Source organism: Erithacus rubecula (assembly GCF_903797595.1).
Source record: "Erithacus rubecula genome assembly, chromosome: 1".
Lineage (NCBI taxonomy): Eukaryota > Metazoa > Chordata > Aves > Passeriformes > Muscicapidae > Erithacus > Erithacus rubecula.
The window spans coordinates 80,489,517-80,514,252 of NC_136658.1; the positions used below are offsets into that span (position 1 = coordinate 80,489,517).

The following is a 24,736-nucleotide window of genomic DNA, read 5'->3' on the forward strand; positions in this document are numbered from 1 at the left end:
CAGGTTTTTCTTTCAAAACAAAAGAACCACTTCAAGAATTCTTCAAAAGAGCAGGTAAAAGACAATTTTTCAACTAGAAATATTTCCTAGAATAGTTTAATGCAGTTCTGGTATTTTGTGAGGATAACTTTTTATATGTGCAATAAAATATTTTTGTATTAAAAGCTGGTCAAACTTTGCAATCAGTGAAGGTTCTCTGGACAGCATTTATGTGCACCTAAATGTTCAGCATGTTAAAAAATCAGTGAGACACATGGAGTATATGTTATAATATTAAATTTTTTGGTTGTGTTCTTATTTACCTTTACATTGTCTCAAAAATTAATCTTTCTTAGGATATTTATATTTAAAAGATTGGTTTAACTTATTTTAGATTGCAGATTCTTTAAGGATTCAAACTTCTAGCTATTGTTAATGTAGTTTATTGTTGCCCTTCCTACTCAATTTATAAGGGAAGAAGTTCAGGCTTACTTTTTGTTCTAGATATTCTGTAAAACATGAAGCTTTGTGCTTAAAAAGTATGTTTAGGTCTGTGTTTGGGGATAACACATTGATGTGGAGTGAATACATCTCTCAGGTTAAATTACTTAAAAAAAATTGAACTTTTTTGAAGCATTCCTTTTCATGGATTTTACTCATGTTGGCTGCATTTGTAACAAGCTGTTGTGATTTTTCCAGTCACCTTGCTGGAGTAGTTTGCCAGCAAGGGAGCAGTCTGCAGACCAACAATGGGCTGGTCTGTTCTGCTCAGCCTTGCTTTTGCTGAAAGAGTAAGAGTGAAAAACTTCTCCACTTCCCAAGAGCTTGAGGTTTTACAAATTAGCTGTGGATGTCTGATTTATAATGGAACTTAAGGTGAGAAGTCAGGGGGTCAGTTACTTAAATGTAGTTATAACCTTTTTCTAAGGGGAATGTTTATATGGATTTTTTTTTAAAATAAAATCTATATAACTAATATGAAATGGATGTTGCAGAGCTGCAGCTTTCAAGAGTTGTTCAGCTAATATGCAGGAAACTTTCTGTATTTGTTAATACAGTCATAGATGGAACATAGACACTTATGTTCTTTCTGAACTCTCACAAAAACAGTTGGTTTTCTCACATGCTGCCATCAGAATTCCCAGTATTTCCATGAGGGCAACAGCCATAAGCTGCCAAAAGCTCAGCTTTCTGTGCAGAATTTGGTCTAATGGTGGGAGGCTGGTGTGGACCTCATCAGTTTTCTCTTATGACAACCCTTATGTTGTCTTCTGTGTTCAGCAGGGCACCATGAGTTAGTCTGAAACATCACTGGAACAAAGAAGAGAAACCATGGATGGCAGAATTGCTGACATTTAGAGTTGAACACATCCTAGTGAGTACGATCCAGAAAAATTATCAGTGTTTTGGGCTTTTCCTAGCTAAATCTAGGAGGAGAAATGGTTCCTCACTACAAACATTCTGGATGTTGCTTGAGTAGAAACAAGAAAATTCAGGCTTGTGGCCTGATGTCAAAGGAGAAAAAAGGAACAGGAGAGCATTAGTCTAAGGGATTTGTCTGATTTTTCCTTCAGAAGGTTTGTTAAATGAAGCTACACATATATAAACACATATATATACTAGGAGAACTGAAAAATTTAAACTTTTGTCCACTTTAATTAAATACAAAAGGGATAAAATGTATCACAGAAGAAGAGCCTTGTTAGACTGAGGCAATGCAGCAATTATTTATATAATGTTTCTCAATAGCAATAGCTGCAAAAGTACTGAGAAAAAAAGATCCCACAGTTGTGGGTTGTTTTTTTTCTTTCTTTTTTTTTTTTGTTTTTTTTTTTTTTTCTTTTTTTTTTTTTTTTTTTTTTTTCTTTTTTTTTCCGTTCTGTGACTGAGTGCTTTTGCCAGATCACATTTTCCCCTGTGGATTAACTTTGAACTGCCAATTAAAAGTTATTGCTAAATCCTGTTACAGCAGAAAGCCTTCAGGCTCATACTGTTAAGATTTGGCCATTGCTCTTTCACATAATAGATTAAACTGCTGGGATTTTGGTAAATTACTTTTGTACATTTGTAGAATAGCCACATAGCCAGTATATTTTTAGGGAGAAAGTATGAACTGTCTTAATTTCTGCTTATTTCATTCAATTAGAAACAAAGGGGAAAATTGAAATTGAGGCAAGACCAAATATTAATCTTAATACCTTGTGTTAATACTGCAATAAAGTTTGCCTATCAATGCAGTGATGATCTGGTTTCTTCTGCAAGAGTTTTACAAAACCCTGTCAGCCTGTCCTACTTAGACAACAAAATTGCTGAAATCTGTATGGCAAAGGTTAGATGAACTTTCCTACAATTTTTGGGCAAAGAAGACAGAATACTGCAGTAACCTGCTGTTTCTGACAAGCACATTCTGTGTGTCATTGCTCTGAGCAGGGACAAATTGAACACTATCTCAAAAACCTCAGAAAGCTTTGTGGTATTGGTTGGCAGGTGTTTGATTTTTTTAATGTGGTCACTGTAGGATCATCAGTTACTTTAAAATCTGTGTGTCCAGATAGGAACATATTTAACAGGAAAGAGATGTGAACCCACTGATATTTTAATTTGCCTGAGAGAAGAAAAAGCATTCTGCATCCATTAAAAAAGCTACATCACTGTTGCCAAAACCATCCATTCAGTCATCCATATGATGACCATAAAAATGTATTCAGCCATAAATCAACATCTGGGTTTTCATGTTTTCCATGCTTGAGCCCTGATACTGTGATCTTGCTGAAAAGATTGAATGTCTTGATTTCTGCAGAAGTATGACTGCACCATTCTCTTGTGTCTTTTTTGATGGGTAAAGATAGCCTGGAATAAAAACTGTGTTCCTGTTCAGCAAACAAATGGATGCATCTATGCAGGGTACTGTATCTTCTGGTTGATTAATGCCTTTTTCTTGCATGCATCAGCTTGTTTTGAAGCCATTTTCATGGCACCAAACAAAAGAAGGTGTAGGCTGGCAAAAATCCTTCTGCAGCATTCAGTTAGTTTAGGTACCAGGTCAGTGGTATTTCAGGAGCCTATAAAATAGAGTAAAACAATTATTAAAGAGAATAACTGGTAGCAACAGCCACAGTGAGGATTTCTGGGGCTCTGTACTTCTCAGAGATGATGGTTTTTATAAATGGAGCATCTGAAAATGCAACAGGTTGAGGGGCTGTTCAAGTTTTTCATTAGGTACCTGGCACAGGATAAAGGAGGGCATGGAGACATCTGTGCTCCACAGATTTTTTCAATATGCTTGCCATTCCCCAGCCATCTCCACTACCCTTCTCCCCCTCCACCTCTTGAGAGCAGATGTCCTGATCTTCTTCCATGGTGAATGGCACTCTGGAGGCTTGCAGTGTAAGTTGGCTCAAGGCAGTAGAGGGCTCATTTGATGCTCATTGCTTTTCCTAATTTGCATAAACTCATGCAAATTTTTACTCTTTTGGGAGGGGTAATTACTGTTGCATTTATTTGATCAATAGCACTGCCAGCACACCCTGTGGATACAAAGCTTGAAGGTTCCTCTAACCATTTTTCTCCTCTGACATCAAGTGCTTGTAGCAGAAAACTTCACCTCTTTTACACATATCATTACAATTATTTGTTTATGGTAGCATAGACAATACACCTGCTACATTCCTTTTTTAATTACATAAAGAATCTTGGCATGATGAGTCTTACAACTTGCAACTTCAAAATTGACAACAGCATTAATTATTCTTTTTTGATAAACTGGTCTATGGTCTTTCTGGTTGCTTCTCTCAAAGGGACAGCCAAGTTGGTTTTTTTTCCTTGTTTCATTTTTTTGAGGGCTGTGGTTTGTTTTTTTTTCCCTACTGGTTCCCAGCTTTTGAATTCTGCTCAGCCCCAACAAAACTGCTTTCTGTTAATATTGCTGTGGTGTAGCAGGTCAGCCACCAGAGGTTTGGATCTGGGGAATGAGCCTTATTCAGCTAATGCCACAGCTGAGCTGTAGTTATCAGCAGCCTAACCGAGGTAGCCTACAGGGCACTCTTTCCCAGCAGGATTAGAAGTGGTGCCATTGCTTTTCCCAACTGATATGGTGAGTTCTGAGAAATGTTTAGTCAAGAATAAAGGAGAGGAGCTTGTTTATGCTGGGGTGCCCCCAGGTTGACTCAAAACCAGGGGCTTGCTCTGCTCTCAGGCTTTACATCTAATTGTGTAATATTTTCTTTTCTATTGTTCATGGGATAATTTGTTAAGAATCTCATTTTTTTACCTGCTATGAGGCCAGGAGGACTTGAAACATACATTTTCCTCCCAGCCCAGTGTCATTAAGCCAGCTGATTTGCACGACTTTTTGATTTGTGGATTTGTGATTATCATGGATTTGTTCATTGCTGTGCAGGGAAGCAGCTATCCCATAGGGTGTGAGGCACAGCTGGGATGTATTTTGTGCTCTGCAAGGAGGAGCAGCAGGGTGAGTGCACTGAAGTGCAGTTCCAGCAGCACCATGTGGGAGCTGCTTTAGTGGGGGTGCTGGGAAGTTTACTGGTTTGTTTGAAACTAAATCAAAGCAGAAATATAAGTGTGATGTTCGGCGCCAGACCCTTTTTCTTGAACACCATCAAAGGGCATTTATGTGTGATATTTCCTCTCAAAGTGGTTCTCTTTCAGAGAAGTAAAGAAATACAGTGTTTCATAATTGCTTGTACAAGAAATGCATTTTATTATGACTGCAGTTTTACAAGTTTGCAATTAGCTTTTTGATCAGAACAGCTGGATTGGTTAAACTGCTTTGTGAAAACCATATTTAATCCATAGCATAACAAATATTTGAGATTTTACAATTTTCTTGGAAACAGAGCAGGTACAAGGCGAAAAATGCCAAAAGATGCACAATGTGTAAATTGGAGAGATCATGCAACTGTTCAGGATCTAATTGACCAGCTACTACTGCTCTTAAATCACATTCTCTCTTAAGTCATACATTAATCATACTATAAAGGCATAAGCATAATTGAGACAATATTTCTTCATCTCTAGAGACATCATCCAATAATTGTGTGATTATGAAGGAGCCATTTTAATGTGTGCATGCCTGTTTTTTGTGCTTTATCTTTACAAACCGTCCCTATTAATTTTGGTCTCTAGTTTTAGTTGCTGGTACAATTCATGCTATAGAAGCTGCCATAAATTGCACAAAACTGAGGAGATCTCATGATAAATGAGGAATTTAGAAATTTATGTTAATCAGTCTAATCAGAGTTCTGGAGGTAGAAATATTTGTCAAAGCAGTATCACTTATGATCAGTAATGTTCATCATCAGTAATGTTCACTCAAAGCACTTTTCAATATTTGCCATTTGTATTTAGGAATGTATACAGAAATACTTGTGCTTAAGGGGCTGTTTACAGCAAGAATAGTTTCTACATTTTTTGGTAGCTCCAGCAATATGTTTTCTTTTATCTTTTCAAGGACAAAATGTATATTTGTAAGTCACTGTTAATTATCTTCTAATTTCCTTATTGTAATTAATCTTTCTTGCTCTGTCTCACCAGTAGCAAGTAGAATTTTACCTGGCAGCTGTGAATTGCCTGGGGCTAATTACAGAACTTTGAATATAAATATCACTGCAATTGGAAAAAAACCCCAAATTAAGTCTTGGAGTATACACGGACAGACAGCTGAATGCCTCAAAGCTGAAGCTGCTGAAAATTGGTGAGGTAGGGACAGGCAGAGACACTTCAGCAGTGCTTCTGTAAAAAACAAGAGAGCTGAACACACTCTCTAATAGGCACAAGAAAATCTATTGAAAGAGCCTTAAATATCCTCAAACATGGCTCAAGATTCAATCAAAGACCTGACTTTTTCAACAATAGGCTCATATTTGCTTTTTTAACTGCAAATATGTCTTTTTTTTTTTTTTTTAATTGACAGTCTTGTGCTTATATGCCCTTTATTTAGTAGAAAATTTCATAGTGTGCTGACTGGGGCTAGGTTAATATAGAAACCTGTGTCTCACACAGCAGATACCAGTTCTCATTGAAATTACTTTACAATGTGTTACACTAAGTAGCTGAGACACTTAGGAGAAAAAGTGTTCAACTATAGGCAGTAGTGGACAGTTATATTTTATCTGAGCTGGACAAACTCACAGCCCACAAATGGCTCTTCATGCAGCAGCCTGAGGGAGGCTCTGGCAGAGCAGGGAACTGGGGTGTTTCAGTAAGCATGAGGGAAGACAGGGCTCTGTTTGTGGATCTCCACCTCCTCCCGCAGCGGGTCCTGCATCTGGCTGCTCCTCAGACTGGTGGTGTCTGAGTGGGCATGCCTCACTGCTCTCTGAGGAATTTTACATAACAGTCTGGCTGGTCAGCTGAGGGCTGAGTGTCAGTCAGCCAAGTGCTCTGGCTGGTCTCATGTGTGATCAGTCTGGCCCTCACCTGGCATGCCTATGGTATAGTTTCAGGAGGTGGCTTGCAGAGACAGGGTGAAGAATAAATTTTTCATGAGGCACTCGATGAAATAAGGACCTATATTAGCTTTTAAAACTGACCTTGTGAATTGATATGGAGATACTTGTTTCTGCCTAAACCCTTTAGGAGAGGGGATTAGGCTCCTGGTCCTCAGACACTGTGACTCTTCAAAAACATTTGCTGTTGATGTTGAGATGAAATAAAGAATTCAGAAATAGGAGGCACCACGAAGATTCCCCAAAGGACACTCTAGTGGTTGTGCTGAGCTTGGCCTCGAGGTACACACACTCATATCTGTGTCTCCCAGGAGCCATAAACCTACTGGTTACTGGGAGCCCATTCCCACTGGGTTCACGTGCTCAGAAAGTGCCTGGCCCAGACACTGAGCTGCTTTTGGTACCCCAGCTAATAGCACTGGGTCTATCATTAGCCTTGGCTAACTTTGAAGCCAGCACTGGTTTCAGTTGGGACTGGACTAGGCAATCTGCAAAAGGCCTTCCAAACTGGATGGCTCTTTATACTGTGTTCTCCTTCACAGTGGAGTTTCATGTGGTTTCTGATCTTCCATGGAAGAAAGAAACTTCAAGCTTCATCTTACCCACAGAAAATTAGTGCTATGACCACAGGCTGACAAGTGCCCTTTTCTCTGAACCAAGAGATGCACAGGAATGGTTATGGTCAGCCAGTATGCAGAAACTGGTATAGTTCCAACAACTTGTAGTGGTATTTATTAGCAGTAGACTATCCAACATCAAGTCAAATGTTGGTCTGGTGGGACATTCAAATGAAATCTAGTTTTGGACCAGATATTTTAACCCAGCTTCCCTCTATTTGCAAGAAACCTTTGGTCTTCCTGATACTTTAGAGTCCCTCTTTTGGTTTGTTTTTAACAAGAATGTTTGCTGTTGTCTGGGAAGAGCCTTATTCTAATAAAATATCACTTACAATGAAGTGTCATAGGTCAGGAGCTCCTTGTAGCAGAAAGTTGTAGATAGTTGGTATTTTTATGCATTCAGCAGGTGTTTGGATGTGTTTATGCCCTGGAAGTCCAGTGGGTTGTGGAGAACAAAGCTACCTGCTCAAGAGCTGCAAGACTCTGTAGATTGGGGAAAGGTTTGGGATTTAGGGCCAAGGGGATGTAGCTCTGAGCTGTTTTGGGATGGCCAGTCTCTAAGTATGCCCTTGGATGACTATGAGCAGATTTGCTGAGTAGTGTCTAAATGTTAATCCTGCTGTGGTTTCTCCTCCACAGATGGCATTCTGACATGATCACATATCCTAATGACTGTGTTACAATCTAATGTACATGTTTTGGAGTAGAAATATTTTTGCAAATATTTCAACAGAGGAAGGGAATGAAAGGAGAGTTTCTTGTGTCATTGTGTATTTGTTGTTTTGTTCAGCTGCAGGCATTTAAGTTCATATGCAAGTTTGGGCAGCAGCCAGTGCATCATGCTTGTGCCTGCCTCCAAGCAATTTTCCTAGTTGAGTAAACATAAAAAAACAGGAAATGAATGGAGTTCAAAACAAGTAAATGTGAATTTAGACTCAGAAAAGCATCTTTGAAAAAAGAGATATCACAATCACACATACACAACCATCTAGAGTTAGAACTCTTATTTGTTTAAGAATCTAAGGGCTGTTGCTCTCTGTAGCCTTGGTGACCTTGGTGATGCATTAGCATTTCATGTCAGGCTGCTAGGGAGCATTCCTTACCTCCTGAGTGTTGTACAATGCTGTGACATTTTTCTTCTGAAGAAGGAAGCTGAGTAATTTCAGTGAACAATATGGGCTTTGATATCAATGAATAATCTAATGTGGGCTTTTTAAAGTCCCATGTGGTAAAGAATTTTCTTTTTGTCCTTGATGTTTTCTGTGCATTGTCCTTGGTAGCTCTGCTAAATCCACTAAGCAGTGAACTTTTCCACATCATCCATGACAGTTTTATCTGGACCTGCCAGAGGTGACAGGATGACTTATTTCAATCCATCCTTGAGGACAGTTATGCAGGAGCTCTCAGTTCAGTGGTGTCTATAGTTACAAGTTTGTCTTTGTAGTTTTTTCTCTTTAGGATGTGGATGCTAATTTTTCACACATTTTCCTTTCCTCCATTTTTATAACTACTCATGGATGCCAGTTCCAGTCTTACTGGGCACATTGGAAGGTGGATTAGAAGTGTGTGTCTGAACCCCCCAGTGCCGTGCTTTTGTTTTTGTGGGGGAACAGTCTTAGGGTGCACAAACTTTACTTGCAGATGAGATTTAACCTAGAGATGTGCTCTCACCACTGCTGGGTCTATGGGACCACCCAAGGGATAGTCTGCACTAAAGCTTTCTGAGATGTAAATAGAGTACTGTTTAGGTCTTCAGCATCATTCACCCTATAGATTCTTTCCTATTGTGCCACACCAATAACTAGCACAGATGTAGCCACAGATGGCTAAGGAAGTGCTTTTGTCTTCTTTTATTACTATTTGGAATGCTAAAGCCAGTGCAGGGTGATATATGAGGTATTGTAATGTGTTTCTGTTCCTGACTCCTTCTGTTTTTCCAGCCCAGAAGAAATGGTGTACTTCTCTTTACTAAGACAGTTGCCTAATATCTCTCTTTAGCCATGTTGAAATTTTTGCTTCCCTTTTACGCTCTCTGTGTGTGATGCACCCAAATGCAGTTGATGTTTCAAATCCTAATGAAAACCCAAAGTATCTGAAACCCTGAAACAGACAAACTTCACTTTGCAGTGGCACTGGTTGCTTTAGCTAGAGGCCAGAGAGTCTCTCAATAATCTAAATGGTAACTGGTCTTTAAAAAACTAAAATAACTTTGCATACAATCAAACCTCAGTCTGGTGTTGAGCAAGGAGCTGGTGTATCAGAAGACACTCCTCATATCACTCTTTCATATCAGAAAGACACTCTTTCTCCTGTTTTCAAAAAAATTCTCAGCAGGTAGGTACTAATTTGTGTGTGACTTGGTCACTTCTGTCATGGGACATCTTTGGTATTGTGTATCTCCATGCTAGCACCCATATGTGCCCAATATATGAAGGTTATGACTTCAGAGTGTATATCTTTATAAAGGCTATGTGGTCATTAATGCCATGAGAATATACTCTTCTGCTAACATTTTCTGTGCTTCAGATTTCATACTTGGTCCTTATCTTATCTTGGATGTAGAGGCTGTTTAAGTGCTAGCAGGTGTGTATTTGGTAAGGAAAGTGGTAAGGAAATCATCCTGAGTTGAATGTCTGATAAGATACTGATGAAATTCCTGCAGGTCAGCAGTCACTCTTTTTTCTCCATTCCCTCTCACTGTTCCTTATAGCACCTCTTTGCATCTCTTTCTTACCTTACTGTTTATAGCTTAAGACTCAACTCTGCCATGACACTCATGCTTCAGCTTCACCAAATTAAATGGTCCAAATTAAATAATATTAAACCAGTTCATTTGCATGCGTGCAGAAAACACAATGAAGTTTAATGGTTTTAGTGTAAAACCATTCTTCCTTGTCCTATCTCTATCTTGTGTAAAAAGTCCCTCTCCATTTTATAAGCTCCCTTTAAGTAGTAGAAGGTACTATAAGATTTCTCCAAAGCCTTCTCTTCTCCAGGCTGAACAACCCCAACTATTTCAAACTGTCTTCAGAGTAGAGCTGCTCCAGCCCCCTGATTGTTTTTTTTGGCACTCCTCTGGACTTGCTCTAACAGGTCCATGTCTGTCTTGTGCTGGAGACCGCAGAGCTGGATTCAGCACTGCAGGAGGGGTCTCACCAGAGCAGAGCAGAGGGGCTGAATCCCCTCCCTTGACCTGCTGACCACTCTGACTTTGATGCAGCCCAGGACATAATTGGCTTTCTGTGCTGTGAGTGCACATTGCTCAGTCATGTCCAACTTTTTATCTACCAGAACCTGCAAGTCCTTCTCCACAGGCTTGCTCCCAAGGACTATTTCTCCCTGTTTGTCCTCTATCTGGGACTGCTCTGGTCTAGGTGCTGCACCTTGCACTTGGATTTGTTGAACGTCATGAGGATCTTTTGGCCTCCTTCTCAGGCTTTGCCCAGTTCCCCTGGATGACATCCCTTCCATTTGTTGTGTCACTTGTGCTGCTCAACTTTGTGCCATCTGCAGACCTGCTGAAAGAATACTTGATCTCATTGCCATTGTAAGGGACATTAAAGAGCAAAAGATTTTAAAGCTACATAAGAAAGTAGATTGCCATGAGCTTTTTACCCATGCTCTGAGTGTTAAAAGGAAGAAAGGACATTCTACTTTCATTTTCCAGAATCCCTTATTATGCCACACAGAGAATTAGAACCACAGCTCGAGTCAGTGACATCCTTTTCAAGGCTGTTGGGCATTCCCTGCATGAGCTGCAGTAAAGCATCTGTGCATGTGCTGGTGCTGGGTGAGACCCCATCTGGGCATGCCTGAGGATCCCACTGAGCCCAGAAAGCTCTCCTTGGGCATAGGGTCCCTTTTAGCAGCTTTCCAAGAGAAACAGAGCCTGAGGCCTTTCAGTTTTGAAACAAAATTTGGGCTGACAAGAGGAGCATATAACCAAGACCTTCTCTGGCATGACCTGTTGGAAGGTATTTCTGCTGGTTCATCAGCTTGAGGCTGGGAGGGGATGCTGCAGGCATCATCATCATCGTCATCATTATAATCCCCCTCTGCAGGGAAGGTGAATGAGCCAATCCACTGGGACTGGAATCATGAGTGCCAAAGACCCAGAAACATCCTGTTGGGCACAGGGGCTCAAAGGGAAAGAGCAGAATCATTCCTCTTCTCCCTTGAAGGGCTCATTTTGAGAGTCTTCTACTTTTACTGCTGGAAAATCCAATTAAAATACAATGTCTGGCTAAACTTGGTATCTTCATCACAAAAGAATAATAAGCTCTCTGCATTTTGTGTGTCGCTCAGCTAATGAGTTCTCCCGTTTTATAGAGAAATTCTGAAGACAGATTTTTATTATCTTTTTTATTATTATTAAGAAAGGGGGAAAAAAAAGACAATCTGACTACAGTACCTCTCAGACATTCAGCCCATGTCAAGGGCTGGCAAAGCATACAGAGTGTGATTACAGCTTCCTATTTCATTGCTGAGTGGCTCTATATATAACAGCATTCAGTGAAAATTGCTGGCAGAAGCATTGCTTTTAAAACATGTAAATGGCCAAAAAACCCCCCTCAATTACTAGATGCTTTTTATTCACCTTTTTTTATTCACCTTTTTTTATTCACCTCCTAAGTCTTTATAGGTCCAAAAGTAACAGATTACTGTAAGAATTTTTGAAACAACTTCTCTCTGCTGCGGTAACCATTTCTGTTTTTCCTCATCGCTATCAAGGATCTGCAAAACTAAGGTTTAGAAAACCAAATTCCAGTTGATACTGAGACTGATTTACTTCCTCAGCTGGAAAATGAACCTCAAATGAATTTGAGATCATGCACCAAAAGCAAATCTGTACAGCTGTACTTTTATAGCGTTTGCGTCTTGAGGGGGAATCTTGACTCCATCTCTCACATTCTTATCACACATTTGCACATTTCAGCCAGTTTTCCAAGTGTTGGACTGAGAGTCATGCCTTATCTAAGCTGATGTCCCACTGATAGCTGCAGTCCAGAAGACATTGCCAGGCTGCTGTCCTCAGTAGTTTGTTTCAGTGCCTAATCAGTGTGATGACAGAGAAATTAATAAAGATCAGGCTGTATCTCGTTTGAATTTATTTGGCTTCAGCTTCCAGTCTTCACTTTGTGTCATGCCTTTTTCATTAAGTTCAGGAGCCTTCTAGAACCAGATATTTTGTCTCTGTGAAGGTAGCCCAGTACATATTTTGCTACATTTTTTTTCTTAAAAATGCAGATGGGAGCTGATGAAATACCTTCAATCTCTCTTGTGGTATGGCATTTCTCAAGCCCTTGAGTTATTTTCATGAAGGCTCTTTTTTTCTGTACTATCTCACTCCTTCCAAATTCTATGCCAAAAGGGGACCCCAGAACTTTACCCAGAACTTGGTGGGTAACAAATTCTTCCATGGAGGGAAAAAAAAGTCTCAATTCCCACCCACTTATATCTTCAGGGGTTGTATTCATCCTTTTGCTACGTGGTGCAGGAGATTGTGGCTTTGCTTTGTCTGTTCAATGCTGGACCATTTTTCAGGGCCACAGCTCTTTGCTATATTGCTTCATTTTCAATTTTTTTTTTTGTAAACCGACTTCAGTCCTTGTTGCTGGACTTATTATTTGCATGGGTCTGTTTCTAGAGATGTTTTCTCTGAATGGGCCCAGAAGACTTGCCTTAAAAACTGTTTACAGCCATAAAAATTTAAATTACATTTCTGCCCATTAAGCAAAAGTATCCCAATAATTTTGGGACATGTAACCCTAAACTACAGGAGTCTATGCTCTCAAAGAGAAACTTCTCACTTCAGTTCCAGCAATACTGAGGCTAAACAGTTTTTACTTTTTTTTCTTATATTTTGAAAGAAACAAAGCTATGCTTTCTTTTACAAATGGGTTCCATATGTTAATCAGTCATTCACACATTGTAGACAGCTTTTTCTCTCCTAATATGTATTGATTTTGTTCAGCCACAAATTATAATCTGTTGTAGAAATTAACTCAGAGCTCCAACTTTTTGGCTTTAATGAAACAGACGAGAAAGTAATTGATTTTGTTGGTAATAAGATTATTATGTGTTTACCTGCAGACTGTTTTAAAGTACCCCTCCTCACCCCCTGCCAAAAAAAAAAAAGTTTATCATTTTGGATGCAACGCATTTCATGAACCCTATTAAAGAATTTTGTAGTGTATTAAACTCTACATTAGTTGAGCTGCAATTCTGAGCATCAAAGAGACTTGATTTGCTTTCAAATAACTGATATTTTGTTTTAAAATACAGACTACTTGTCTGTCAGAAGAATTATTTAGAATTTTTTGTCTCTCTGTTAACTCAGAACTATTTCTACTATGAGGAATTTTTTGTAAACTTTGATAAATCCAAAGAAGACTATTTTATTCATCAATTATCCATACTCTAGGAATGATTGTGTATGGAGCAAAAGAGACAAATATCTGTGGTTTGATGTGAAATTCATATATATCTCTGAATAATGCATAACATCTTCAGATCTCCTGAAGAGTGATACATGATTAAATTAAAGACTTTGGGATGCACAAAATTATCTAGTCATTGTCTTCCACTTTCTTATCACTGCTAGGGTAAGATTTCCAGATTTTATTGGATAAAGAAAAATCTGTATTCTGTGAACTTTAGAGAGATCAATTTGTCTTTCTGAAGATAATAGTCCTTATTCCCACCAAATCTAGCATTCATTTACACCACTTTGACTGTGAAAATAGGATTTAAAGTAAGTGCAACTATATCTAGCTCCAGCTTCCTGGCTGGGAGTAAAGCCATTAGCATGAGTGTCACACCCTACAGTTTTATCTCATTTCCTCTTATTTGTACCTGTACCATAGTGGGAATAGAGTGTCATTTTCAGAATATAAGGATAGGGACCAAGAGCAGAGTGACACCAATTGTCACATGACAAGGTGATAGTCTCTTCCAGCCCTCTGTTGAGCTCTATAACCTGAAAATTATATTTTTAGGGCTATATTCCAGTACACATTTTTAAATGAGTAGTGTGATAATGGAGGGCTAGAGCTAGAGATAAAACAAACTCATCCAAAGTTTTCAAAAGCCCAGAGCTGTCTGTGCCTGTAGGTTTGTCCTGACACGAGATGTTCACAGTGCTCATGCATGTTTGTGCTGCCCTGCACCACAGCCAGAGCCACTCTGGGATGTTTTCAATTCCACCTGAACTGTTTGAGGCTAAAAAGCTTTGATAAGTAAAAATAAAGACAGGGAAAGGTGGGTGAATGTCTCCTTCCCCATTCTGTTTAGCTGTCACTGTTGGTTGATGGTAAGGTTTTGGTTGTGTAAGGCTGTCATGTCACGTTGGACTTAGCGTCTGAAAGCCAAAAATACTCGAGGGGTTGGAGGATCATGTGGCTGTTCTTCCAGCCAAGTTTCCCTCAGATCTTTAAGCAGCTGCTTCAAAAATGCATTCTTGCTGCAGACCTTCTGGAGACTCGGGCTGCCTGGCAGAAGGGCTCGCTAATGACCCTCCTGTGCAGTGAACTTTCTGCCCAGGAGCGCACTGTCTCCCGTGAGCGCCAACAAACACCATCACTGGCTGGGGGCAGCTTGCTTTAGATCATCTGAACAGAGAGGCCACCCTCACTCCCCATGTCAGGAAAACACATTCAGGTGTGCTCTCACACATAAGCTGAGTATTTTGATGAGCAGAGGCTGTTCCTGTTCCTACAATAATGTATTTCCTCCAAGTATGAAAATAATTTATAGCTTTCCTGAATGAAATCTGATGCAAAAATGTTATTTGGCAGACAAGGTACACCTTAACCCTGAGACAAGCTTAAATATACAGTAAAGCAAGGAATAGAAAATTTCATCTTGTCTCCAGCAGCTGCTAGGCTGTGGCTTCACCCCCTCCTCTTAAATGCTTACAGCAATCCCCAGCCGCTGAACATTTAAATTACTTGAACACTTCAGAGATTTTAATGCTTTTCCTATTTACTGTGGTGTGAAAGTTCTGCTTCTGTGCTAAATTTGAAGCATCTTCTTCCCAGGGATACCTAAATAAAATAGTTCACACTTCACCTAAATAAAAGAATCACATTGCCATCAACATAAGAAGAGTGTTGCCCATGGGTGAGGGAGGAGGAGAACACTGTGGTAGGCAGGGAGCAGTCATAGGAAATGGAAATACATCAGTCTGAACATATCTACTACTCATACTGAGGGTTGGGGCTGCTCTGGTGTCCTTCCCTTCTCACATTTCCTCTGCTCATGCTGCCAGCTTGAAAACATGAAGGGTGCAGTTCCTCTGTGTAATTTTGACCTTCTGGCCCTGAGATTCCATTATTTAGGCTTCCCCTTTGAGTTTTGAACTTGGAAAATTTCTTTTTGTAACCAAATCTCATCCACAATCTAAGCATTTTAAGTCTCTGTTTTACATCTTTGAGAGGCTCAATCCAAAACTGATTGAAGTCAGTGGAAGGACTCTCCCTAATCTCAGTGTATTTTGGATAAAGCCCTAAGGCAAGACTCACATTCCATACATTTTAGATTGGATTTGGATTTTCATAAGCTTTAACACTCCAGAAAGCTGCCAGTTTCACAAATCTACATCCCATAGTATGTGTTTGCAGCTTCTTGGTTTTGTAAGAATGCTTTATAGCTGAGAAAGGAGTTAATGAATCTTTCAGGACTATGACATGAACCAGTGACCTCAACAGCACAACAGTTTTCATTGAGGATGCTGTGTTTCCTTCTCTTGTGTAAAAGCATAAAAGCAAGTTCATTTGCAACAAGGGAGGTAAAAAACTCTGTTCAGCAGGAGGGTGAAAACAGAGTGCCCAAATCCAGAAAAGAATGATCTAAATGCATCTGTTTTCATTTTCACCCTTGCTTGCTCAATGTAAGCTCAGTCTGTTTTTGATTTATACCAGAACAGGTTATTAGAATACCACTGAAGTTTTTAATCCAAACAGACTTATTATCTCAATTGGGTCTGACCAGTTCCTGGCTAAAATCAAGGCAAAATTTGATGGGAATAGAACCAAATCTGTTTGGCTGTCTTGGAAAGAAGAAGTACTACTGATGTCTGAAATCAGTACAGCTACATCCTTTTACAGTCACTGTCTGCCTCCTGGAATGCTTTGTTTCTTCATCACTGTCTCAGAAGAATATTATTTTTGTATTGCTTGCAAAAATTAATGTAAAACAGGAAATAATTTTGTCCTGTAGTGATAAATATTTTCTGAATTTAGCCATGAAACTGTTTAGTACAGGAAGGAAACAATTTTTTAAATAGATAAAACAATTTTTTAAAAGTAAACAAAACCTGAAACATTTTTTCTGAATTGAATATGGAAATGAATCTATGTAAAATACTTATCTCCCTGAATGTCCCCTCTTTGGTTTAATTATCTTGCATGCATTATGGTCAGTGTCAACACATCATGTTATTTTTATCTGCAGTGAGCCATAGTGAGTCTAGCCATATGGAATTTTTACATTAATTTTCAAAAGTATAATTATATAATCAAAAGCAGTATGCAGCTTTGTTTGCCACTTGAAATAGTTGCTGCACCAATGGGCATTTCACAAACCAAAGTCCTGATAGTACTAGGGTAAAGAGGACAGCTGAAAATTTCAAATCTAACCCACTGTTACATCCATTAGCACTTGGGTCCTCCAGGAAAACATCTTATTCTGCTTTGTGGCATGTTTGCAATAAAGAAGAAACCAGCAATATCGTGAACTCTACTCTTCTGCACCTGTTGGCAGCATCTTTTTTCCATTGTACAGCTGCCAAGGCATATGGAGGCTCTAATTCCTTTGTGCAAAGAGACTCCTTTTCATCACCTTTTCTATGAAGTAAATTTAGGCTAAAAGCAGACAGGAGAAATGTGATATAAACCCTTGTTGTGTATCAGTATTCTAGCTATTGCAGCAATTTCAAGCACCTGCAGTTTATCAAGTTAAGCATAAGAACAATTGACATCGTGAGAATAACAATCATCTAGGCATGCCATTCAGGAGGTAATAATACATTTTTTCCCTGCATTTTGTTTTTAGGAGCTTGGTGTTCAGCTTGAATGTCTGAATAATAATTTGTTATGAACATCTAATATTTATTAGAAAAATATTCATTAGAAAAATAAAGCTAAGAAATTCCTCCACATCCTCCCCCCAGGAAAGAGATTCCTTTTCCACTTGTCATCCTGATTTTTTATTTCTGAAACAAAGCAGAAATTAACCAGGCTTATTTTAACAATTTCAAAATACAATGTCAGCTAATTAACCTTTTCCTACAGTCTTGCTCATTACTAAAAATACCTTCATATGCACCAAATAACAAGACAGAACACTGCTATATATTTAGTCTGACATGCCTAAAAGAAAATAACATAATCTGTCTCTACTAATCAATAAAGACCTATAGGGAGATACTGAAGATTTCAAAGTACTGAAAGATTTCAGAGACTGAAGACCCTCACTGAGGCTGCAGAGTTGGGCATTTTTTGCCTGTCTCTACCTCGAGACCTTGGCAGTTACCCACAGAAGCTCTTCAATGTGAGCTAAGAATGTGAGATCTCATTGTCTTTCCATGTAAGGAAAGGTTATGAAGTGCAAAATAGAAGTAGCAAAAAGCTCTTAGAAGTCCTCCAGCAGAGTTAGAATGCTGAAGTTTTTACTCAAGAGTGTGAATCATTTCACATTCTTGCACAGAGGTGCCATGAAAGGCCCTGGACACTTCAACAGGCTATTTATCTTTCTTGAGATATGGTATATTTATCACATTTTAAAGAAAATACAGAAACATCAAATTTATAGCATAAAAAGCATAGCTTAAGGAGAGAAAAAACCTTCTTGGGGTTTAGACTTGGGTCATGACAGGAAGCAGACTGAGTCTTTTCCATTTCATAACTGCCTGATTTCTAAGCATCTTCTAATCAGAGTAAGTTGCACATTCTGTAGAGTTAATCTATATTTTGAAAGTGATCTCTAGTGTCTGTGTCTCTTTTTTTTTCCCAAAGGAGGACCTAAATCCAAAGAAGTATGTTTTAGAATTACACCATTCTCCTCCTGACACAGCATACTTCGAACACAGCTCCCAGAATCTCTGGGCTCATGAACTATAGTTTATGGTAGTTTATGGTAAAGTTTATAGTTTATGGTATGGTTTATGGTTTTGTACTTTATAGTATTTAGCTGCTTTTCTCTCCTATTTGTCTTAAGTTGTGGTCAGCACATTGGTTCCAGTGAAGGTGCCTCACTGACCCTGTGCACAGATGATGCACCTTTCACACTATAGAATAGCTCTGGCAGAACAAGTTCAGTGGCTTGTTGTGTTAACAGTGATGTTTGCCCTCCCACCCCCTTTACTTGCTCATCTTATCAGCAAGAAATTTACTCCAGTGTATGCACTGGCTCAGTGATGTGACAGCATTCAGTAAATCTTCAAAGGACTATGCCCCTGAGCTGGTCCCAGTAACTGGTTTACTTGGTGCCACAGTTAAGTTCCCACTGACTCCAGCTAAGCTAGTGGTATTTCTGGAAATTAGATCCTCAAAAATGAGATGTCTTTACAACACACATCTCCCCCAAACCTCCAGGTCTTTTGTTGGTCAGTTAGAAAAAATATCCTAAAGCACAGTGCACTGACCCTGTCTCAGGCCAGATGGAGGGAGGCTGGGTGGTCAGTGCCTGTCTCCCTCCACAGGATCTCCAGGGACCTAGGAGGTAAAGGTAGTGGTGAAAGGGAAGATAACCTTAAAATGCATTGCAATTTATCTGTGACTGATTAAACACTTTATTGATATGAATGAATTTTGTAGTGACATCTTTGGCACATGTAATAAGAAAGGAAAAAGGAAATTACTGTTTTATCTGGATTTTTTTTTTGCTTGTTGATTGTCATTATTCCTATAGTGCTCCCTGCTCCTAAAGTCCAAGCTGCTAGCTCTTCATTAACATTCTTCCTTCAGCAAAAGCTTCTTCTAAAGGACTCCTCAAACTAACTCTTTAAACAAAATACTGAACAATACCCAGTCATTGACACATAGACACTTGGGAATAGAGGGTTTTCTTTAAAAAAAACAACAAAAAAAATCCCCACAACCAACCCCAAAAAATTCCTAATTTATGAGGATCTTTTGCATAAGGCAATGCTTAAATGGGGAAATTATTCTTAAACAGGAATACTCGACTGATGGTGGGAGTCTCTACCATTTTCTATTGAGCCAGAAGAGACTCCTTAGAATGTAAAAATCACCTGGAGCACTGTGTCTGGTTCTGGGGCCTCCAGCATATGAAGGACATGGACCTGCTGGATGGAGTCCAGGGAAGGACCATGGGGTTGCTCCATGGGCTGCAGGGCTGGAGCCTGTCTCCGATGGTCACAGGCTGGGAGTGTTTGTGTTGCCCACCTGGAGAAGAGGAGGTGCTGGAGAAGAGGAGACGTAATAGCAATTTCCAGTACCCAAAGGAGCTGTGAGGGAGCTGGAGAGGGACTTTATGCTAGGACATGTAGAGATAGAACAAGGGGGAATGGCTTTGAACTGAGAGGAGATTTAGATTAGAAATGACGAAGAAATTTTTTACTATGAGAGTGGTGAGGCACTGGAGCAGGTTGCCTAAAGAAGCTGTGGGTGTTCCATTCCTGGTAATGTTCAAGTTCTGGCTGGATGGGGCATTGACAACCTGGTCTAGTGGCAGGTGTCCCTGACCATGAGAGGGGGCTGGAACTAGATGTTCATAAAGTCCCTTCCAACCCAAACTGATCTGTGATTCTATGAAATTCTTAAGGACTGATTACAGATGAAATTACCCGTGTACCATTAGGCGGCTGCTGCAGCCACCCTCTGGCCCGGGGGCACGGACACTCCTCTGACATTCGCTTTAAAAGTGGACTCGCCTTTACGGAGTTTATTTATTTATTTTTTTTTTTCCTGGGGAAAGCCGGTTTCTGGCCTGTGGGCAGGCAGCCGGCAGGCGGCAGCCTGCACCCGCGGATGGCTGGCGGAAGGTTTCCTCACGATGTTATGTGGGGTTGTTTGGTTGGCTTTTATTTTTTTTTTTTTTCGTTTTTGTGCGTGGTTTTTGTTTGTTTGTTTGCTTTCTCCTTGCAGATTATCTCCCCCTTTCAGCTGTTTTGAGTCGTGCCTGTACAATAAGCCCCTGAAGTCCGTCCATGCACTCTGTCAAAGCCCTCAGCTTCCTTCACTGCCCCTCTGGTGCAGACCCGCTTATTCTAACCCCCACCCCAATTCACACATCCCCTTCCCTTTGCAGAGGCTGAGTTTAGCAAGATTTCTCCTGTTCCCTGTTTCACTGAGTCCTCAAGTGGAGCAGTGGTGCTGGATCCCCGTCAGCCCCGAGAGCAGCCCATGTACTTTGGCACTAATGAAGCCAAAGCCTCTTGTGTGCACCAGGGGCTCCTGCCTGAAACACAGGTCTGAACACAGCGGGCTCTGAACAGCAGGGTGGCATCAGTAAGGTCTGCTCTTGCTGAGCTGGGAAGTCCCTAGGAGCCTTGTTCCTCCTCCCAGCTGCAGGAAGGCACTGAAGTGCAGCAAAGGCCATCTTGCCCTGGGATCTAGGGTCTTCTGCTGAAGTCCTCAAGGTGTTGCAGCTGCGTTCCTTTGTCACTTTCTTGGACACGTGGATGTCCATCCCAGATCAACAGCATGGAATTTGAGGTCACAGGGAACGGCTCCATGCTGCCCCACAACCAGTGAGTTTCACCATCTAGTACATGGATTAGGAAAACAAACTGCTCTTAGGCAAACATCCTCCTTTTGACGAAGGAAATGTAGCTACTTGCTGAAAGCTGTTAAATTCTGCCAGTCTGCAAATGTGTTTTTTTAAACATTTTAAAACCCAGTGAGACAGAGAGAATACAAGGTATCAGGGCTTTGAGTGTTGGGTGTGCCTGGGAATCACCACCTGGGAATAGCTCTCTTGAGGGCAGCTTGAAACCATTTCTTGTTGCTTTGTCTCTTTGTTGGAGACAAAGCTTCTTATAGCCCATCACTTTGCTTTTGCCTGCTGTGCAGCCCTCCCTGCAGCCCCGGGACAAGAACTCATGGGGAACAAAAACAGGGAGTTTTAGACAGGAATCTTAGATAGGAACTTCATGGAGCCTTATTTGTATGTTTGGTGCATAATGAGAAAGTTTTACCCCCACCTCTCCTCTTGCCACTGGTGGATGGCAAGAAAAGACAACCCCAAAACCATGGGAGAGTCAGGAGTGACAATCTGCTGTGGGCTGTCCTGCAGCCCCACTCTGTACACCATGCTCCATTATCTTCCCAGTCATGCAAGAGGTCTGCTCTGCACAGCCTTTTTCTCTGCAATCTCTAACAGCACCCTGTGAGATAATGGGGATCATACATGTAGGGTAGGCAGGGTTTTGTGGAAAACAGCAACACTGGAATGAATTGCGAAATCCTAGATGTCAATGGGATTTCTCACACTCTGTGTATCCAAACCAGCCTTCCTGCCTTTCTACAGCTAGAAACACTTCCAATTTATAAGAGAAAACACACCAATTAAATACCAAGAGTTCTTGTTTGCAACCTGTCAACATTAGTACTGCAGTACCTTTCCTTTACTCAAAATAAATATATATAAATAAATGCTTTGGCAATGGCATTGTGGGAGCATGTGTATGTGTGTGTGATTTTAGACTCTAACTCTGGGGGTAGATTTTCAGCTGAGTTTTCCTCTACATGTCCCCAGGATGGCAGGGCCAGGGTTATGTGTGTCAATGGCCATGTGAGGATAAGCCTGTGGTGGGAGGATTTCTGAGCTGCAGTACTAAAGCCTTGCTCAGTTTCTATGGGCCTCAGGCTAAAAACAACTACTCTCCTTCATGCTGCTGTGACCACTTGCAGGTGTTTTTGCCAGAGGAGGGACAGTATCAGCTGTCTGACTTGTGAAGAAGCTGTTGGGAGATGCATGCCTGGAGGGGGATGTATATATAGAATATATATATCTCTCCTCAGCTACTAATTTTTTAGAATTTCAGTTTCTGCTTGATAATGGGAAGGTGACAGTGAAGGAGAAATATTTTTTTTTTTTCCAGTCTTGGTGGAAAAGGGCTTTGATAAATAATAGGATGAGGAAGACAGGAAACATTTTTTCTGGGTATTTGAGCAGATGTGGACCCTAAGATTAAATTCTTGATTTTTAAGTGCTAAAAGACTCTAAATAAAATGACATAACCTGTTGATCTTATTTGCACCTAAAAAATTACTTCTTCACTAGTACATTTAAAGTAGATGTTTAGCTGCTTGGGCTGGGATGGAAGGGATGAAATGGAGTAACAAATACAGCTCAAATACTGTATTAGCCCTTTTATTTATTTAATTTATTTGTTATTACTGCATTAGCCAAACACAAGATAAGTAGTTGCTGTTCTAGTTGTGTCTGAAAAACTCTAGCTTCTGTATAGCTCCAGAATGTACCCAAAATAGACTTTTCTTGGCTAAATCTCTCCTTATCTTCACATGGTAACATCTCACCTATGTGTCATTGCTGATGGAGGCATTGCAAGGTAAGAGAAAAGAAGAAGAAATAAAAGTGAAGTTCTGTAACTACAGAGAGATGTGATCATTCGAGAATTTCTTGAATGCACTGATGTCTTAGAAGCTTAGATACCATGGAGATAGTTGCCTTAGCAATGTTTTAGCCACATAAGTATTCACAATCAAGCCTGCCTCTTGTGGCAAAATGATGCTGTTTTTTTTTTTTTGTTTATCTTTTTTTTTTTTTTTTTTTTTTTTTTTTTTTTTTTTTTTTTTTTTTGCAAAGCTTTTCTGAATGTACAATAAAGCAATTTTATGGGTTTTAAACTAGACATCAGATTTTTCTCTCAAGCTTCTCATCCTTGACATTCTTTTGTTTTTTTCATTGATGTTAATTCTGAAAATAAATGTCTTTCGAGCTAAAGCTTTGTACATACAAGAGCCTGTCTGATTTGGTCCCTGTTCACCTCAAGATAAAAAAATCCCACTTAGAGGGTGAGAAAGGATCAATTTCAGAGGTTGTGTTCAGATTTTTGTCATTTAAAAGATAGTACAGCCAGAGTTGCTGTAGGTTTAACATTTCCACAGTATGACATCATTTCAAAATCTGTGTATTTTCACAGTGGGAGCTCTGACAAACCAAATGTTATGAAAAATGGAATAAGTGGGCAGATATCTCTATTACAATTTGCAGAGTATCTTAATAAAACCAATATGTAAATATATAAAGTGAGACTGAAGCAATTGTCTCCTCTAGTTGGAATTGGAAGTATTTGCATTTCAAAGTTGTGTTTTGGAAGGAAGACAGTTTGGAATTTTAGAATTGGTTAAAACTGGTGCTAGTAGGGCAGCAGGCAGTAGGGCAGAGGTGACAATACAGCGTTGGTGGCCTCTGTGTGATGTGTGTTTGTCCTCCTAACACCTCTCAGCTTTAAATTCCATGCAGGAGTGGCAAACTTGGCTTTCCAGGACTTTCATTCAGGATCTTGTCTTTGATCACAAAAGCTCTGTGGTTTTCAGGCCATGGAGAAGCCCTGGACCAGTTCAGTGACAGATGTTTGGTTTTACTACACCTGGGTTTGTGCTCCTTACACCAGGCATCCCTCTATGGAAATATCTAGAGGAGAGGTATAATCCATTGAAGATTGAAGTGTCTTTAGTGTTTCTTGGTGTATGCTAGCTATGCCCTGTGAAAACAATAGATGATACCTTCTTTCTTTCAGTTTCTTGCCACACTCTCCCTACCTTCCCTTTCATTTTTCTCCCTTCCAAGAAAACCAATAAAGCACAATTAAGAAAAGGGTTATTTTTGTTGATCTTTTCCTGGCTGTTAATCATAGACTCATAGAGCAACTCGTGTTGGAAGGGACCATGAAAGACCATCTGGTCCAGCCTTTTGTGGGAGCCTCAGTGAGATCATCTGGTCCCTTTAGTCATGCCTTCAAAATCTGCAGTGATGAAACCTTTACCCCTGGGGATGTTGCTGTTATTCTTACTGCAACAAACTTCTTTCTTGTATTGAGATGAAATCTATCCTCATGCAACTCATTCCCATTGTCTCTTCTCTCCTTTGTGTGGCTGCTTGTGAAGAGAGAGCCTGTTTTCTTTGTATTCACCTTTCAACTACTTTAATTACAAGGAGGTCCCCCTTAAACTTTCTCTTCCTGAGGCAGAAAATACTTAAATCCTATAGTCTTTTCTCATAGAGCAGATTCTCCAGCTCTTTGATCATCTTTGTGGCCCTCCTTTGGACTTGTCTAGTCTGTGCATCAATTTTGAATTGTGGGGACCAGGACTGGACACAGTACTCCAGCTTCTGTGCAACAATGGGAAGAGCAAAGTCTGTCAATCTGCTTATAAGCAGGTGAAAAATACTAGGAGATGAGAACCAGGGGCATTGAGAATAGAAAGAAATAGAAATACAGGACTGGGAAGGGTATGCCACCTGGGGAATTTGTGATTTAGATTAGTTAGCAAGCCTACCTTTACCTGGAGTCAAGACCTGTGTTTGTGGTGGCTTGTATGTGCAGTCTTTTTTCTTTTTTCAGTAACTTCCATTCCTTTCTAATCTGCAAGGCCATGAGAGCTCAAATCTGCATGAAATCATAATTAGCTGTTTGTCATTTCAGTTTCAAGTGATTTCTCCCACTGGGACTGAAGCAGA

General features: G+C 40.0%; 1 protein-coding gene across 1 annotated transcript in view; it reads left to right on the plus strand.

Annotated features, from left to right (window-relative positions):
* OCA2 (OCA2 melanosomal transmembrane protein) overlaps positions 1–24,736 on the plus strand; it is a 180,534-nt gene continuing 155,798 nt past the window's right edge. Inside the window, exons 1-2 of the mRNA XM_079311855.1 lie at positions 1–54; positions 1,261–1,354. Coding sequence (XP_079167981.1) covers positions 1,316–1,354 — 39 coding nt within the window. The 5' untranslated portion in view covers positions 1–54; positions 1,261–1,315. The remainder of the gene's footprint in view (positions 55–1,260; positions 1,355–24,736) is intronic.